Raw genomic sequence first — 20,129 nt, forward strand, 5'->3', positions numbered from 1 at the left:
AAATAGGGTAGCTCTAAAAATGGGAAGGGGCACTTCTTACAGAGTAAAAGGGGCACTTCTTACAAAGTAAATGGGGCACTGTTGGAGTACTTGAAAAAGTGAAAAGTGAAAACCATGAACATTAAAAATGGCTGCCGTTTCGTTGACAAACATTTAACAACTTCTTATCCATATGTTTGGGGGAAATTTCAAGGTTATGGCAACCACTTTTGATTTAAAAGTTGCTTAGTTGAATTTAATATGTCAGAAAACATATCATTAGACACTAAAATCATTAGAATCGGACAATGTTAACTGTGTTGGTGAATTTGACCACCAGTCTAACGTGCATTGATCTTTTTGACCATAGCGCCCTCATTTAAGGTCGGAGGTATAAAACACTATACATTTTTGGAATCCTCATGACCAGACGAGTAATTTGATATGAAATTTTATAAGGTTGACTGTGTTGGTGAATTTGACCACCAGTCAAAAGTGTGTTGACCTTTCAACGTTTTTGACCATAGCGCCCTCATTTAAGGTCGGAGATATAGCAAACTATACATTTTCGGAATCCTCATGACCAGAAGAGTTATTTGATATGCATATCAACACGATTTGAATACACTTGAATTTCTACCCTGTACGACCTTTGTTGACCCCTCACAAAAATGCCCGGGATTTTCAAGGGGGCAGCCCAAGTCAAAATTGTTCGGTATTGATCAGGGAACACAAAAACACTTCCAAACCTTTGTTCCCAGAGATTGGTCACGGGACCTACAGGCTGGTCTCCTACTATGACCCTACAATTTCCTGATTATACATTCTGCCGCTGTTTGGTGGGGCCAGTGGCGGATCCAGGGGGGGGGGGCCCGGGGGGCCCGGGCCCCCCCCCCCCCCCCCCTTGAGAAAAAAATCATGTAAAATCACGTGATTTTTACCTTTTTTGGGGGTTGGGCCCCCCCCTGGCGCTCAAGGGGGGGGGGGGGTGCAAATTGAAATATTTTTGAGGATCAAAAAAAAAAAAATGTGCTCACTACCCCCCCCCCCCCCCCCCCCCCCACTGAGAGAATTTTTGGCCGGCGCGTTTTTCAAATTTTCGGGAGCAAAAAAAAAATTGTGCTCTGTACCCCCCCCCCCCCCCCCCCCCCCCCCCCCCCCCCCCCCCCCCCCCATACTCAGCGACTTTTCGGCCGGCGCGATTTTCAAATTTTCGGGAACAAAAAAAAAAAAAAGTTGGGCCCCTCCCCTAAGAAATCCTGGATCCGCGCCTGGGTGGGGCCGGGTGCGGCCTTTTCAGAAGTGTTTTTTACACTAACCTTTTCAGGCACTATGGCTAAACATAAACAAGCATGCTTAAAATTTTCAAAAAATAAGCTGAATTCCGACTCAGTTTTGCACAACCTAAAAATTAGAATAAACTCAGTCACCCCCTATACTTGCGCGCGCATTTCACACGCGCATACCCCCTCCCAGTTTTTCCCTTATTCGTAGTTACTGTCACTTGTGCCATTTCCTTGTCTTTTTCGCTTTCTCTCCAGGCTTCTCTTTTCTTTTTCTTTTCTCTTTTCTCTTTTTTTCTCTTTTTCTTTTCTCTTCTTTCTTTTCTCTTCTCCTTTCTTTTCTCTTCTCCTTTCTTTTCTCTTGTCCTTTTTTTCTCTTCTCCTTTCTGTTGTTCTCTTTTTTTCTTCCTCTTCTTTCCTTCTCCTTTTTTTGTTTGCGCCGCCAATGGGGGCCGCGGCCGTTTCGGCCCCCCTGGATCCGCCACTGGTTATTGTTTACTGTGAGTGGGAAATCGCAACTTGCAACATATTTGCGATTGATATCAATCGCAACTATACATGAGAGATAGGAGGCTGCAAACTTGCGATGGATTGGAGGACTTACGATTGATTTGGATCAATCGTAAGTCTTTGTAAGACGGGGCCCTGGTATAGCAAATATCTTCTATTGTTCGTAGGCTTATTACATGGTGTATGTAAAGATTCTATATTGATGTATGTTGTTTGACCTATAAAAGCAACAACCCCAAGAACAAATACCCCGGAATATGATCCCCGGGATAATTAACCTCTAGGACAATTACACCCTTAGGAAAACAATCCCCCTGGACAATCATCCAAGGACAATCAACCCAGGATAATTACCCCCTTAGGACTTAGGAATGTATGTGAATGAGCGAAACCGTTGATTACTCAAATGTTTGTCTGTTGTTGGCAGAAACAGCAAATTAAAGGATTTTTCAGATGTACATACTTAGGGGAGATATTGTTAATAAATATTAACCCTTTAATATACAGTTTGCTTCTATACAAATATGTTACTATTTTTTTTCCTATGTTAATATCTTGAATGTGGTATCGACCACTTTTCTGCCTTGTCCGGCGGAGCAGTCATCCAGTATTTGATGATAAATTCCTTGCTTGGAGTTGTTTTTGTTTCATTCAAAATTATTCTTTGGTTTTATCGGCACACAGAAACAGTTCCCAAAAAATAAAATGTAATTAACTGTAATTTTCTTCACAATATCCCAATATCCAATATCCAATCTAATACCCCAGTCAGATATTATTAATGTTGTTTCAGGTAGAAAGGTGAACAAAGGCCCAGAATACGATGATATTAACTCTGTTGTAGTAAAGCAATCTATTCATTTAATTACAATCTCCTTTATGTCACATTTTCTTAATGTATCATTTGAACAAGGAGTTTTTCCGAATGAGCTGAAATCGGCCAAAATTATCCCAATTTACTAAAAGGTCGATAAATGCTTGTGTTCTAACTACAGACCCATATCTATTTGGTCAATGTTTTTCTAAAAAATATTTGAAAAGTTAGTTTATAACAGATTAATTCCATTTCTTGAATAATTTAACTGAAGGACAACAGTATGTTTATGTAGATCATTACAGTTCACAGCGCAAATCCCCTCCAATAGGAGTACAGCAGGGCTTCGTTTTTAATAGGTCCATTACTTTTCATATTGTATATAAATGACCTGCAGTTTCTTAGCAATATGCTTTGTGCAATTATATGTGCAAACGATACTAATTATTTATGTCTGGAAATTATATTTAATATAGAACTTGACAAAGTCAATTACTGGATTTTATTAAATAAGCCCTCAATTAATTACGAAAAAAACATGTTGTATGGTGTTAAAAACCCACAATAGAAAAATGAATACTGGTACTATACATTTAGAAATAGGTACTCATAAAGGGGCATGTGAAATTTACAAAGTTCTTAAGAGTCGTCAGTCATGATAGTTTGAACTGGAAAGAACATGTTAAAGACGTTTCATGTAAAATATCAAAAGCAATAGGTTTTTTTTAAACAAGCTAAAGATCATCCTTCCTTTGCGTATTCTTGTCAAGCTTTATCAAACAATGATTTTACCACACTTATCTTAAGCCCCGTTATAATAGAACTTTTTTGATCTCACCCGAGCGACATGTGGATGAAAAACAGGGGGGGGGGGGTCTGATTGTAAAACACGGGGTGAGCTTTTGGACACCGTCTTTAAAAATCAGCCATCCGCAAAAACCTCACCCGGGTAGGTTACCATAACAACCGCACCTCCTCCATCGCGATCAGCTGGCGCGCGCTGTGTACATGTATACATTTTTTCAGGGCGATGACGTAATTTACCCGGGTGATATTACCCGGGTAAATATCACCCTGGCTCTTCTAGGGTGAGATTTACCTCGATATTGTCCGGACGTTACCCCGATTGACGCGTCTTAATTGGAAGGGGGTAAATGCCCGCCCCCCCCCCCCCCTACTCAGTGTTTTTTAGGGTACGCATATGCTCGTTCCCTCTTTTTGAAAGCACCCCCTATCTGAGGACTGCCAACATTTCCAAACCCCCCTTTCGCGGGCTTTTCGCGGGCTTTTCCTGCCTTGGAGACCCCCCTAAATCAGGAAAAAATGCTCAATGTACCCCCCTAAATTCTGATAACTTCTCAGGAGTCCAAATAGATGAGAGTAAAAAAGGAAAAACACTCCCCTCTTTAAAGAAATCTCGGGGTGAAAAGTCAAATACACCCCTTTTTTTTACAATTCTCGGGCCGGACTTTGTCGCACGAAAAGTACCCCTTTACCGGACATTTTGGCAACACGCATGCGGTCATTCCGACCCCCTGAGTGGGGGGGGGGGGGGGTAAATGTCATCCGGACAACGTCCGGACGACACCGCGACTTTACTTTCCAGTTAAGACGGGGCTTTATTGTAATAGAGTATGGGGACATTTTGCAACCACTACATTGAACAGACCTATTTTATTACAAAAACGTGCAATACGTGTTATTACAAATTCTCATTTTTTAGCCTCGACAGATTCTCTTTTTTCAAAAACTTAACATTCTCAAAGTATCTGATATCATGTTACTCAGGTCTCAAAATTTATCTACTCTTATTTCAAGGGTGTTCTGCCAACATTATTTAATGAATATTTTAAAAGATATCAAATTCCAGTAACCTGTATGTCCTCTGTATTATTATATTACCTCAAGAACCACTGTGAAACACACCGGGCATATGCTTTGGAATTCCCTGTCTGTTGAACTTAAATCTTGCCCATCACTTAACTCTTTTAAGAGAAAACATAGAAAATATATTGTTAGCTCCTACTGTCATTTATATTGATCAACTTATATCGTGTTATAGTTTTTGTTGCAATTAGGGTGTTCGCTTATATTCTGCGTGACTTTGTTGGTTTGTAAAGTTTTTTTCTTTGCTTGCAATACCAATTAATATATTTGTAGGGTTCTGCCTCGAAAGGCCAATACCCTATGCGGTTCCCTTTCATATTTTCGTTCTACTGTAATGTACTGTTAGTATGTACATATGCTATTATTCATATCATTTATGTTTCTAATGGTAGGTTTTTAATGGAATGTGGAAAATTAATCTTGAACTTGAACTAGTAATGGTAGCAACAAGAGACAGAGACAATTAGTGCAAGTCGGTTGGATGGCAATAATGCACATTCATATGCATTTATCAGGAAATAAGGGTAATCATCTTTTCACACAGGTCCACGGTAATTGTGACGATGGGTAGTCATCAACCCAGGGGGGGGGGGTAAGCTCTAGAAGGTTTAATTGGCTAGAGGGTAATTGTATGGATGATATGTGTGCGAGGGCAATCGTGCTAGGTGGTAATTATTACCAGGGTGTAATTGCCCTATATAGGAGGTAATCGTCCAAGGAGGTGATTTTGTCCAGGGGGTAATTGCCTAGGGGGTAATTTTCCAATGCAAGTTGACCGGGGATGATTATGGAGGGGGGGGGGATTGTCGTAGAACCATATTTTTGTTTATAGTGTATCATTATTTTAAATTATTGTTGATGATTCATATTCGTAATGAATAAACTAGGAAATGATCTTGTGACATTTTTGTTTATTTGTTGACTTTAATCCTTACTGTCAGCATTAAAAGCCAACGCAATGGGATATGAGAGGCCAGAGTTGACAATGACGTATCTGTCCCCGCCATCAAGATTGGCCCTTTCGATTCGACGTGGGGTACTCCTGTGTGTCCAAAACATCAATCTGTATGAGGGTGGAGAATAATAATAATGATAATGATAATATTAATAATATTATACTCCTTCTACAACAACTACAACAAGTACTTCTACTACTACATGTACTATTACTACTACTCCACTACTACTACTGCTTCTACTACTACTTTAATACTACTACTACTACTTCTTATACTACTACTACTACTACTACTACTACTACTACTACTACTACTACTACTTCTATTACTACTACTACTAATACTACTACCACTACTACTACTACTACTACTACTACTACTACTACTACTACTACTACTACAACTACTACTTGTTTACAAAGGGAAGCCTCAGCAGCTCAAATTCCGTTCTTTATGAGGGCCCTGTAATTGACAGCAAATGTGGAATAATGACTTGCCAGAGGCTGTTAGTACAGGGTTCGAATTCGAACCCTCAATTATTGGATTGAGATTTAAGTGAGTTGAACTACTAAATCACAACACCTGATACTCTTTATATCTCCGTGGAAATTCGTAGAAAGAGATGATTGAATAAAGAAAGTTGAAAGAGTAAGACAAAGGGGGAATGCATGAACAATTGAAACATTCTTGGGCAAATCAACCCGTACCAGTACAACGTTTTTATCATTACAGGCATAGGAAGTGTCCGAAAACCCCAAACATTTGACACATTGACTTTTCTTCTTGGAATATGCAGAGAGTAGATGGAGTCACTAAACATTTGAAAGAAAATAGAGCTCAACATAGACTAGTATAATGTGGTGATCGCTTTATCACTTATCTGTTGAGCCACAGTGAAATTACTTAAGATATCAGCCAAGTCGGCTTACCTTTTCCGAATTCGTTCATTTACAATTCATGTAAATACTCCTGTTTGAAGCCGGAAGAGCATTAAATGAGAAATTTACTCAAAATTAACGCCCTTCTAGCTGAGTTAAAGATTGACAGATGGCGATAAAGAAAGTGAAACAAAGGGATAGAGAGAGAGGGAGAGAGAGAGAGAGAGAGAGAAATTGGGAGAGAGAAATGGAAACAAGGGGATAAAAAGAGAGAGAGAGAGGAAAAAAAATGGGAGAGAGAAAGGGAAACAAATGGATAAAGAGAGGAAGAGAGAGAGAGAGAGAGAGAGAGATTGGGGGAGAGAAATGGAAACAAGGGGATAAAAAAAGAGAGAGAGAGAGAACAAAAATTGGGAGAGAGAAAGGGAAATAAAGGGATAAAGAGAGAAAGAGAGAGGGAAAGAGATTGGGAGAGAGAAGGGGATCCAAAGAGATAAAGGGAGAGATTGGGAGAGAAAAAGGGAAAGAAAGCGATAAAGATAGAGAGAGATATATAGGCCTATATATATATATATATATATATATATATTGGGAAAGAGAAAAATAGAGGGGTGTGTGTGTGTGTGTGTGTGCCAGAGAGAGAGAGAGAGAGAGGGTGAGATAGAGAGAGAGAGAGAGAGAGAGAGAGAGAGAGGGAAAGAGAGAGAGAGAGAGAGAGAGAGTGAGTTTGTGTGTGTAAGTGTATATATATGTTTTTGTGTGTCTGAGGGGTTACAAAATACATATATTTACCCTTCTCCTTTGTGTATAATGATTGCGAATGGAGTATTCAAGTCGGTATTGATGAGAATTTGCTGAGAGGATCCGTCGAGGTTAGCCGACATTATTCGGTTGAGGGTTACATCGGTCCAAAAGACTTTACCACGACTCGTATCCAACGCAATGTAGTATGGGTCTGTGAAAGAAAACAATGACATGGTGACATTCAGGGATGACAATGATAAGAAGGAGGGGAAGAAACAAGAACAAAGATGAAGAAGAGGACGATGGTTATGAAGCAGATGAGAGGAAGGATCAAGTCGAAGAGATAAAGAGTACAAAGAAGGCGAAGTTGAAGATGGAAAAGAAGACGAAGAAGGTAAAAGAATAAAGAGAAAAAGTTATAAAAGATCATCAAAAGCAAGAACATCAGCAGCATCGAAAAAGAGAAACAAACTGTAAACAACAAGAAGAAAAGGCGAAGTAGAAGGTCAAGCAAGCAAAGAAGTAAAAAATTACAAGGGAAAAGTAAAAGGAAAGAAAAAGGAGTAATAGAAGTCAATGCGGAAAGAAGAAGAACCAACAAAATGAAATATACTAAACTAAAACTAAACAAGACTTAACAACAACAAAACACACAAAACGGCGAATTGTCATATTATTAAAACAACCGTTATTATTTCTTATAAAGAATTTAAAAATTGAAATGAAATTCATCTGAAATCTTAAAAAAGGAAAGAAAAATCGTAGCTCAGGAATACTCACTGCCGACACTACTTCTATCGACGATCACGCTTTGCATAGTGCCATCGATATTCCCGCGTCGTATGGGTCCTGACACTTCGGCCCAGTACACCATGCGAGTATCGGGATCGTAATCGATGCCTATTGGGTAACGGACGGAACTGAAGGGCAAAGCATCGAAGGTCAAAGAGTCGAGACTGTCGCTGGAAAAGTCGGCCATGAATATTGCATGTCCTACATAGTCAGCTACAAATACCATCGACTCCGCTGTACATGTGAGAAAAAGTTTATTGTACAGCATATACAGTTTAAAATGACATTGAAGATTTTCTAAATAACAGGGTCGTGCCTTATTGATTGATTGTTTCACTTATTTTAAACACGGTTAAAATCCCGTTCGGCATAAATAGTTGCGCTTGATCGGGATTGAAGTCCTTAAATCAAAATCCTATATCTTGGTACAAAGTTGCGAAGTTACGATCAATTTGAATCAATGACACGTGTTCATTTGACGGGGTCCCCGTCATTTCCACATATGAGTTCAAAAAGGACAAGTAAACAAGATATTCGAAAAGTAAAGTAATCATTTAAGAAAAACAAACAAACAGGTAACGTTATTGTAAACACAGAATTTAAACAGATTTTTTTTTTATGGAGAAGAACTCATACAAAAATGTTCTAAAAATTGGTTATTGAAATAACAGTCCTAGACCAATCTCTACATGTCCTAAACGGCAAAAGCGTTCTCCATTGGAACCTTTGTAGATGGCTTTTTATACCCCTATCTTACTATAAAGGCGATCTGTGAAAATTTCGTTGAGCGTGGCAGAATTTTCATCCAACCCCACTTTTAGCCTGTAAGGCGACTATACAACAACTCAGTTGAGAACTACCTGCGCTGAATGCGATGGCGATACGATGAAATTACGACGCTGCCACTTTCTCGCCCTATTTCGAGGCCGATGAGACGCACTGATTCTGCAATCAAAGCGGTCGTAATACGAGGCTCATGCGCTTATTAAAACCTCTCTTCAGTGATGCTGCGAGCGGGCGAATGTAATAGGTTCATACTGGGCTTCTGCGTCGATTTTATGACATCGGTATATAAATCGGGGCATCATAATATGATATATTATATAATACTTTCATCCTTTTTTGTGTGCAGTTATAACACATGCGTGCTCTCACATAATGTTAATACAGTTTTTTGGATATCTTTCAAAAAACAGATTACAAAGAAGGGGGAATAGCCAAATTGAATTAAAGAAACTTTTTGTCTATAATAAACATGATATTGTTATAATAACCAAACCAACAAAAAATAATAACAATAAAAAAGAAACAAAAAGGAAGAAAAAAAAGTTATAATATTTTTCTTTTCCAAAATTCAAGCCCACCCCCCAAAAAAAAAATCAGTCGAGTGCCAGCTTGCGACCAAGATGGATGTAATATCTCCTGAGCATGTGATAAAGTGCCTCCATAGCCTTTCAAAGCAGCACGGATGGCGGTTGCAATCAGCAACAGTGCAGCAGAAGTGCAGCGCGAACGCCTAAATCGGGGCGAGAGCTAGCAAATGGCCATCCGGAAAAATGGTAGCGTCTTGCGGATGTGGTTTGAAGTTTGTCGTGCATGAGGTGATCGCGTTTTTAACAAAGTAGTATTCTATAATTGTCTCGGGAACAGGCATGAATCGGGGCCGCTGTCAATGCCCATGTAATACGCTTCATGAGCTCCTGCAACGTCGAGCTATAAAGCAGAATCGTCTTCTAGTGAGATGGGGGTATTCGGGAATTCGCAATCGAACTTTCCTCATTTTCAATGCCTTGCGCATTATGATTAAGCTTGTTTAAGTCTTTCGAAGATTTTATCGTAGAATAAGCGTATCAGGACAATTACCCCAATGAACAATCATCCCCGAAAATAAGCCCCCGGAAAACTACCCCCAAGGACAATAACCCCCTGGAAAAGTAACCCCCGGAAAATTAACCCCCGGAAAATTACCCCCCCCCCCCCCCAAGGACAACCCCGGACAATTATCCCCGAAAAATTACCCAATGGACAATAAACCCCGTGGACAGTTTCCCCCGACGACAACTACCCTCACCCCTGAAAATAACATCCTGGGACGATTCCCCCCTACCATAGGACAACCCAGGCCAACCTTTCCCCGAGAATAATACCCCCGGAAAATTACCCCCCCCCCCCAAGGACAACCCCCCGGACAATTATCCCCGAAAAATTACCCAATGGACAATAAACCCCGTGGACAGTTTCCCCCGACGACAACTACCCTCACCCCTGAAAATAACATCCTGGGACGATTCCCCCTACCATAGGACAACCCAGGCCAACCTTTCCCTGAGAATAATACCCCCCGAAAATTAACCCCCCTGTTCATTGAAGATACTTTGTCCCTTTTTCAGCCAACATCAAATTCTGTAGAACTTTGCAGGAATTATGAATATGTCATATGTCCTATTTATGAGATTTAAACGTTAGCAGTGTCCTAATATTCAAATTATGCAAGGCACTATTGAGTGACTGACTTGCTTTAAAAAAAAATCTTTGGTAATAACATACATAAAATGAGCTGTAAAGGGTACATAAGCATTTGTCTACATCAATAACCCACTTCTTGTGATGGCAAAAATTAAACTGATTGAATATTAGCGCAGCATAAAACGTACGACCATTCGGTACAATGGTAAAAAAAATCAGACATAGTAACATAGTAATAAAGATGCTACATAAAACCCAAGACCGAGATTTCAATTATATTGAATGCATCTCATGCAGGGTTAAACAATTACAATACACAATAACAATTAATTTGGGAGCTTTTTTTTTTTTCTTATTTTTTAATTTTGTTTTCAAATCTTAATTTAATGAAGAAAACAATATTTTAAATCTTTTTAGACAAAAATTGACATTTTTTTGTTCTAAATTTTTTTTCTTCCCCAAAATTTGTTTTTGATATTTTTTTTTATTTTTATAAAATAATTTGTTGATGCAGTATATAAAACAAATATACCATGCCTTCTATTTGAGGTACTGGTTAAAACTATGGGTCTCGGTGACTCCAAAAGTACCATTTGCTTCGAGGCTGCGCCCCTCAGCAAATAGTACTATTGGAGTCACCTCTTGCGCATAGTTTTAACCAGAACCTCTCAGGACAGTGTATATTTGCATAATATACCGTGGTCACAACCACGGGAACCTATCTCCATAGAGAGAGAGAGAGAGAGACGGTTATAGAGAGCGAGAGAGAGAGAGAGGGAGGTCCCGTTATAACAAGTTATATACGTCTCCTAATCTAAAGTAATTACACCTCCAAGTGTTGTAGTGATTCCAAGTGAGTTCAGATAGGCTTTAACAAATAACATAAACCCACATAATATTCTTTCAAATATTACTTTTCCCAATCACTTATACCTCACCTTACATTTAGGTATCGTCATCATATCTATCAATCTATTCTTAGTAGTATGCGTAATACACTACGAAAACCTATCACCATAGAGAAGGGGGAGATAGATAGAGAGAGAGGGGAAGAGAGAGAGAGAAAGAAAGAGAGAGAAAGAAAGAGAGAGAGCGAAAGAGAGAGAGAAAGAGAGAGAGAGAGAAAGAGAGAGAGAGAGAGAGAGAGAGAAGAGAGAGAGAGAGAAAGAGAGAGAGAGAGAGAGAGAAAAGAGAGAGAGAGAGAGAGGTCTCGCTATTGCAAGTCATACTAGATAAACAAATTACACTCCCAAGTAATGTTGTGAATGCCAGGTGCGTTCCGACCGGCTGTAAAAATAACATATACGACCCAAACAGTACGGTTTTCAAGATTTCATTTCTCAGTTGTGGATACCTTACTTTGCATTTACATGTTTTCAACATATCTATAAGTCTTTTCTTATCGGGAGTTATCAGACCTGGGGGAGAATGTCAGAAGGTTTAGGGAAAGGATCGTCCATAAGGTGTTTATCTCGAATAACAAAAGAAAAATCAAAGGTTAGGAAACCCAAATGCAAGAAAGAACAAATATGACGATTATTATCAAATAAATTGACAGCAGACTTTCATAAAAAACGATAACATCCCAAATAAACTTTATCCATTTTGTATCACTCAATGAGAAGGTAACCTTAAACAAGGGATGCGAATTTCGTCAAGATTGTAATCATCGTCAAGCGTATAATCATCATAACGAAGAGAATATCATATATTTTGCTTTAAATATTAAAACATTTACCTGAGTTTGAATTTATATCAACATTTTTTTTAATCAACTGCCTAATAGTCAATGTAAATAATTGAGCAATTGTTTTGGAATGAGATAACACACATAATGAAATTTGACCCACATTCATTGCTTCAGCCCGACCTTGGTACAAGAGGATTTTGAAAATAATTTTTGAAAAATCTGCTGTTCAGTCATCCTTGGCACCATACTTATGAAAGTGGTATCTTTAGACAGGGTATTAGTTTTTACCTTATAATAACATAATGATTCAACACAGGTTGTAACATTTTAATTAAAAGCTACCAAAGTTGGGTACACTTTTGTATACGCACTGTATAGGACCATGTTGTTATTATTATTATTATTATTATCCTCATCATATATATTGTTCTTCTTCTTAATAACTATCATAATGAGCTACAGCAGCAGAGCATAGTGTTGTTGTTATCATTAGTATTAACAATATTATTGATACTAGTAAGTTCCCCCCAAGCAAGAGTATAATATTATGTGTAGAATAACATACTTGTTATGTAACACGTATCAGGCACACTTGTAACTATTGATAGGGGTGAAGTAGTGGGAGAAAGACAGGTAGAGAAAGCGAGAGAGAGAGAGAGAGAGAGAGAGAGAAATAGAGAGGGAGAGATAAGGAGGGAGATAGTGTGAGCAATAGGATGAGGGGAGACAATTAAACACAATTAGAATCATCGTGTTAAAGATTAAAATTTATCAAATTAATGCCAATAATATTGAAGGAAGCAGTTCATATCAAATCGAATCAAGACATATATTTCCCACTGTAAAACAACACAAATAAATATCAATGACAAATAATTGTAAACAAAAGGGGTGGGATCATAGAAAGTATAAGAAAAGTTGTTAAAAATAATCCCTAATAGACTTTCTCGCCTGTGTATAATAAAAATCATATTGTAAAGCGATCCTCATTGAGTGAATAAGGAGGATAAAGCTTTGCTTATAATATTGAATGCATCTTTCTTAGTTGAACCTTTAACGCATTTATATTCATGCCTTGAACTTTCCCTTCCACTTTCCTTATGTTTCCCCTATTTTATTATATCAGTTTGTTAATTGTGAATATATATATATATATATATATATATATATATATTGTTATTAAACTCTATATATGTTGTTAAAATGATATAAAGTAATAAAGTGCCTCGTATGAGGAAAAGAGAAAAACAAATAATATTGAATGCATGTGCTCAACCAATTCTAGAGACATTGTAGAGGTAGGTGTTGTGGGATCATGGATACGTCGCCAGACTATGGATCACATGGTTCGCGGTTCAAGTCTCGCCACGGTACTAAGCTCATTTTGGAATCAATAATCTACATATTTTAAACTCCCCCAGGTAGTAAGAAATTCACTGAATGTTTAAACGAAAGCAGCATATTGCTCTTGAAGAAGAGAGGGAGGACAATTTGTGGGTATAACACATACAGTCTATGTCATAACAAGTCAGTATATATATATATATGTATATATATATATATATATATAATATGAGGTTAATTGTCAAAATGAAAACATTGATTCTCACCCCTTATAATGACTAAGAGAGAGCATTGCTTTAGTTATGTTTTTCCAGATTATGTACAAATAAGCAAACTCATTTTGACAATGAACGTAACCACATTTACGTTATAAATCTGCGGAATACGACAAAATAACACTGATATACTGGGGAAGGCTCTTGACTCTCGTACGAGAGGACCCGGGTTCGATCCTTGCTGATTGCTGAGTTCAGTACAATTTAATATACTGTAGTGATCCATGCTTGCAAAATTATGTTTTGCCTCCATTTGTGTATCAAAAGGGTACTCGGCAACGCTAGGGATGATAATAATAGCAGGGTCCGCAAAAGGAGCATATAATACTGATATCGCTGACGTCCGTGAACAAGACCAAATTACTATAATCATTTTTCTTATTGTTATCAATATTATGATCGTGCTAATACTATCATTGTTACTATTATCAATATTACTGTTATTATTATTATTATTATTATCATTATTATTGTTGTTGCTATTATTGTTATTATTATTATCATTAATATCATCATCATCATGCATTTGCAACGTTTTACATATTATTGTATAATTCACTGTATATTTATTGTTATTTTTATGTTTGTGGACCCCTTTGAAAACCAGCTGTGCTGAAAGGGCCATCCACCCTATGAGAGGAAATGAATAAATAAATAACAAATTTATGTACTTGTGGTTGATGATGCCTGCGTCACATATCCAACGGTCTCCGGCCGATTTTGTGGATCGCCAGAAAGTCTCCGAATTTCAAACCCACCGGGGATTCGAGCGTATTTTTTGCTTGAAATCTACCCTGTCATATATTGGACGGGCTCGCGATGTGCCAATTTAACACCAGTGAGTAAACAAACGGGAGTCGGGCGAAGCCCGCTCGTCATTAGGGAGGGCGCCGTCCGAGTTTCGGTCGACTATCAATAGGTCTGTCGGTGCCCGCCGGACACTCGGCAATGCCCGGACGGGCTCCGCCCGACGTCCTGCCCGGCTTCCTCCGACGCGTCTGCGCCTCGAATATATATAGGACACTTACACATTTGTTCACATCATATTTCTGAGGTCTGAATGAGTGAACAATGCAGCAAAGCTACTTACACTGTACAATTTGTAACGTTTGTTTACTAACATGTTTTTGTCCCCCAAATTAAAACACATGCATGTTTAGGTGTTAGTATTCAAACACTTACAACGCAGTTAAATTAACACTTATTATTAAAGCAATCAGTTTATCCGCTTGTTAGCAACTGTTTTGTATCTTACTGTTAGATATTTCATGTTTTATACGTTGTGAAATTGGTGCAAGCTAAGTAAACGTTTGTAGACACGCTGCTGCTAACAGTTCACAAGTACTATTTTCAGAAACAACTGGTTGAATCGTTTGAACACAATCACATACGAATGGGTCAACCGTTGTAAATTTAGAGTGTAGTACTTTGAAGGTTTTGAGAGAGTGAGCAGAAGTTGTTGCAGAATTTGAAGAAAATAAGAACGAACAGCAAACCGAACTGTGATTCAATTCACGAACTTCAGAAAAAAAATCACTGCGCATTTGTACTAATTCTCTCTTTCTAGCGCCATCTAGACCTTTATTTTAAAAATTAAATACAATGACAGTCTATGATAAAAAAAAATCAATTTAAAATCGCTTCACTTATGCATGCTGTTAAAAATAGATACGCTCCTTACCATAAGATAAGTCTTTTTCAATACAACTATGAATTCAATCAGTATAATACTTCTCCAGCACCGAGGAATAATTGAAAGTATCTCAGAATGCAGGGGATATATATTAAGACAATTACCAGACTTAAGCCAATTATTTGGAGGCCTTAATTTGGTGGGATATGATTTTCTGACGGAGTATCATAACAACATTATTGAGTTGACAGGAGGAACCCGGCCGGGGCACGGAGCGCGCTCGAAGCACGCCCAACTTTTTACAAGTCGCGGGTGGTATGCGGGAAGGGGACGTTCGAGTATCGTAGGTAGCCAATGCGGCGGCTGCGCAGCTCTGCCACACCTCGTCTGAATTTGTAAAGCCCAAAATGGTCTAAAATCGTCGGAAAGCCGCCCGAATATCTATCGAATGTTTGCCGATGCCCGAGCGATCTATGGGCGACTTGTTTACGAGCTCTGCGACCTCAAAATTCGCCATTTGAAAATCGCTGAATTGGAAGCAGGTTTCAGTGCTCTGCGAACGTCGTTCGACCCTTGTCGTATTCCTGGCAAAAATGCCGTTTTGAGCTCGCAGAGAAGTCGGGTGGGCTACGTTTTGGATATGTGACGGCCACTTTAAGCAGGTTTGACTGCAGCAATAGTAGTAGTAGTAGTAGTAGTAGTAGTAGTAGTAGTAGACGCAGAAGTAGTAATATCATAAAACCTACGCTAATACATCCACAGTACTAAGCTACGGAATCTTAACAACACAAATGTAACATTTAAAAAAGGATTGCCATGTCCTACATATCGTGCAGTTTATAACCTGGCACATCGCAGGGGACCAGGAGTCGGCCGATCCCGAGTAACAGTAAGAATAGTCCGTATGAATACAAGAAAATATACTTAACTATTCTCAAATATTGGATCCTAATACCTTTTGGGATTTTGTAGAATTTCAAATAAAATCAATATAAAAACTATATTGTATTAATCTATCTAAGACAAAAACAAACTTGAGTCAGATTATTAAAAAAAAAAAAAAAAAATCTTTATTAGATAAAATAAAACCATGTAGGGAAGATATATATTTTATATAAAAATAAAGTTGATGGCAACATCAACATAACATCCAGATCAAACTTTTTTAACTCCATAAAAAAGGAAATCAAATTTTAGAATTAACTACAAAAATATATGATGAAAATGGACTAAAAACAGCTAAGGAGTATTATTAATATATATATACTTCCAATAACCCCTCACTAGCTAATTTTATATAAAATTCACCTGAAGACTGTCAGAATGTTGAATTTTTATTAAATTCTAAATATAAGTGTGAAGGTTTGTTTACATTGAACTAATGTTTAAATACGCGTAAAAATATGCAAAATAATAAAACACTTGGTACTGATGAGATTTTCTGTAAACTTTAATCATTCTTTTTAAAAAATTGACCGTCTTTTTACTTTAAACTTTTAATTATTAATGTCATTGTGGTAAAATATCCCTTGATCAAAGAAGAGCCATAATAAATCTTGTTCCAAAGAAAAATCAAGATCCCTCATTTTTGAAAAATTGGAGACCCATGTCTGTTTTAAAAAACGGATTTAAATTAATAGCTGAATGCTTAGCAAATAGTCTAAGAAATTTATTATCCTAAATTATCAGTTGTGACCAGACTAGTTTTTATAAAAGGACGTTCTTAGAATATTCTTTTGGCTTTAGATATTTTGGAATGCGCAAAGATTCAATCAGTTTAATTTTGGCCATTGCAAGAAGTGGGTTATTGATGTAGACAAATGTACATGCACCATGACAGCTCATTTTATGTATGTTATTACCGAAGAAACAAAAGAAGTCAGCTAGTCACTCAATAGTGTCTGACAGTGAAGACTAGTGAGTAAACGGGTTTCCTTGCATGATTTGATAATGGGACACTGTTAACGTTTAAATTTCACAAATAGGACATACGTGACATATTCATAATTCCTGCAAAGCTGTACGTAATTCGATGTTGGCTGCAAATGGGACATAGTACTTTTTAAGCCCATTGCATTTTATTTTGTTGTAATGAAATAATGAGTATTTGGATTAAGAGTGATACAAAGGTTCAAGGACTTGTGATTAATGATACAAATACAAAAATAAATATGTACACTGAAGATGCAACATTTTATGTGAAAGACATTCACTCTTTGTCTAAAATTATATATATATATATATATATATATATATATATATATATATATACAGTATACTTGAAATATTGAAAAGATATTCAGGGTTAAATATAAATCATAATGAATCAAACATTTTAACTCTTGGTTATACAAAGCACACCCCCAACATTCTAAAGGTCCATTTGATTTATTATTTATATTAATGATTTATATGCCTTGCCTAAATTGCAAACTTTAAAACGAATTTTGGGAATATGATCGGTGAGAGAATTAACACCGTTGGGACAAATTATTATTGCACAATCTTGTGCCATTTCCCAACTTATTTTTCTTTTATCAGTATTACCAATAATTTCTTTTATTTGGATCGTAAACCAGACAAGATAAATCGGAATACATGTACAATTATAGCAGATTATATTAAAGGGGGTTTGAAAATGAAATATTTACCATCAATTATTATAAGACTCACATGGTTGAGGAGATGGTTAAATAAAGAAAATAAAGGCAACTGGAAATGTTTTTTTAAATTTTATATGATGAAATTAGGTAATGGTTTATTTGGACTTGAAATTTAACAAGTAAAGAGCAATTGATGAAATGAATAACTCCTTTATAAAAGAAATGTTAGTAGCCTGGGCAACGTAACTTTTGGTGAGAACCCAAGTGATCATTTTATTCATAATTAAATTATTTTGAATAATTAGTGTATCAAAGTAAAAGTGGATAAATTATGGCGTTATAAAAATTAAAATTACAAAAATAATGATAGGTTAATTTTAGTTATGAAGAATTCGTGCAAAACTACCACATTCGCTGTAAATTTATGGAGCTGTATTCTGTTTTATCCGCCATTCCTTTATAATGGAAACATATTAATACAAATACGCCCATTTAAAAAAAATGAACCATCATATGAATCATTGATATTTATTAAAAACCAACGCACAGACTCGCACTAATTCTTGAAAGAAATTGCGTAAAGAGGGTATTTAACAAGATCGCAAAAATTTTCAAGAAATCAACTAAAGGGCAATGTCAAAACCCTATTGTATATCTCAATGGAATCATGTTCGATTCACCCAATTCGTCATTTTAAAGTGTGAATATTCCAAAATGTAATGGACAAAGCTAATGAAATTCCCTTAGGTTTTGCAAACGTAATAATTACTTTCAAATAAATTACATTTTCTCAATTTACGTCCGAAATGTAAAACTTTTGTTGAATTTGAATTTGAATTTACACTCAAATTGAATTTCAGCTAGAATTTTAATTATGAATTTAAATTTGCGTTTAAATCTAGATTATTTCACCTATTAGATATTGATGAATGAGTAGAAAAAAATTATTATTAAAACTATAACAAAAACAGGTCATTCATACTGATTTTTTACATTCTGAATCAATATCTCATACAATTTGGATAATCATTTTTTTGCATATTTAAATTGTAACGGACTAATATTTTAATAAAAAATGTGCAAGCCTAATACATGAAACATCATCAGCCATATTCAAACAATCAATCCAAATTTCAATTGAAAAAAAACAACCTGATTCCTTACCTTGCAGAGATGGAGCACATTGTGAAAGAAGACAAAAAAGAATGGATAACATGAACCCTTTCAGATCGGCCATCCTTAAAACAGCACCCTGGAATGGGTATAAGCCTATAAACCTGACTGTTTAATAACGACTATGCGGCAAATGCCAAGTTGCTTGGAGAAGCTTTTTTTTTGTTTTCGGTATAGTATAGTTTACTGCTGATCGTCATGAAGGTGGCACCTGTCTGCTTCTGAAGAAAATGGCTGAATGAAGAAAGGAGGAACTAATTATGACACTAAATTGCCTCTCACATCAAGATTTGAAAAAAAAGCTATGACGCAAATACTTGAAAATCGTTTTATATTACTTTATGATTATGCCCATAGATTGCAAACGTTTTGTTGACATTCAGAAGCCGATAACATTCATTCCCTTCCAACTCATCACCCTGAGGATGGAAACAGAAGCTGATTTTCTCACATAAGTATTAGCATTTCGTGTTGTTGCAATTTATCATATCTTAGAAAGGTAAATGTTGAGAACGAGGCGACACGAATATGAGATACGACAGGGGTAAATTATTAACATATGAAGTAAATGCTTTCTTTTATTACCAATGTCTGTGTTTGCTTTGTGTATACATGAAATAATTGGAACTTCATGCTGTTTCTTTTCCCGTTTTTCGATTATTGACATGTTCCCTCTGTTTGACACACATTCTTTCTCACTCCCCGTTTGCTCTCTCATCCCCTCTCCCTCTTTCAAAAGTGTCACAGGAAAGAAAAGCCATTCAATATTGTGTTTATTATTAGTCTAAAACAAAATATATTTTCATCATTACATCCTCATGTTTTTGTATTAATATGTGCATTATACGTGCAGAGAAAAAAAAAACCATTTTGTCCTCATGCATACATCATTGTCTCATCGTGTACATATTTCAAGGTGTAGTCACCTTTCATAAAACAAAAGTTGCACGGTCATCCGGATACTTTTGATCAAACCACAATATGTGCTGAATATTTTGTTTGGCTCAAAACCTTTATACAAACAATAAAGTGAAATGATAATGCAGTGATGCTTGAAGGTTAAAATCCTGTTGTGGTAATATATCACAAGACAAGTTTT

At 36.8% G+C, this 20,129-nt stretch overlaps 1 protein-coding gene across 1 annotated transcript; it reads right to left on the bottom strand.

Moving 5' to 3' along the window:
* Positions 1-5,397: 5,397 nt before the first annotated feature.
* On the bottom strand, positions 5,398-19,610 carry LOC100889037 (low-density lipoprotein receptor-related protein 6). The gene is made up of 4 exons (XM_030998018.1): positions 19,022-19,610; positions 7,835-8,080; positions 7,103-7,265; positions 5,398-5,536 (listed from the first exon to the last, which is right to left on the bottom strand). Exons 1-4 carry the CDS (start codon positions 19,092-19,094, stop codon positions 5,398-5,400), a joined length of 621 nt encoding a protein of 206 aa, XP_030853878.1. The 5' UTR covers positions 19,095-19,610.
* Positions 19,611-20,129: the final 519 nt, after the last annotated feature.

Source organism: Strongylocentrotus purpuratus, unplaced genomic scaffold, assembly GCF_000002235.5.
Source record: "Strongylocentrotus purpuratus isolate Spur 01 unplaced genomic scaffold, Spur_5.0 spur5_scaffold_4, whole genome shotgun sequence".
In the NCBI taxonomy this organism is placed as follows: domain Eukaryota; kingdom Metazoa; phylum Echinodermata; class Echinoidea; order Camarodonta; family Strongylocentrotidae; genus Strongylocentrotus; species Strongylocentrotus purpuratus.

Bases quoted from the DNA above. Each gene is read 5' to 3' on its own strand.
- LOC100889037 (XM_030998018.1), bottom strand. From the start codon at position 19,094: ATGGCCGATCTGAAAGGGTTCATGTTATCCATTCTTTTTTGTCTTCTT. The intron at 8,081-19,021 runs GTAAGGAATCAG...TCACATGTACAG, and splicing joins ATGTGCTCCATCTCTGCAAG to CGGAGTCGATGGTATTTGTA. The intron at 5,537-7,102 runs GTAAATATATGT...ACCCTCATACAG, and splicing joins ATTATACACAAAGGAGAAGG to ATTGATGTTTTGGACACACA.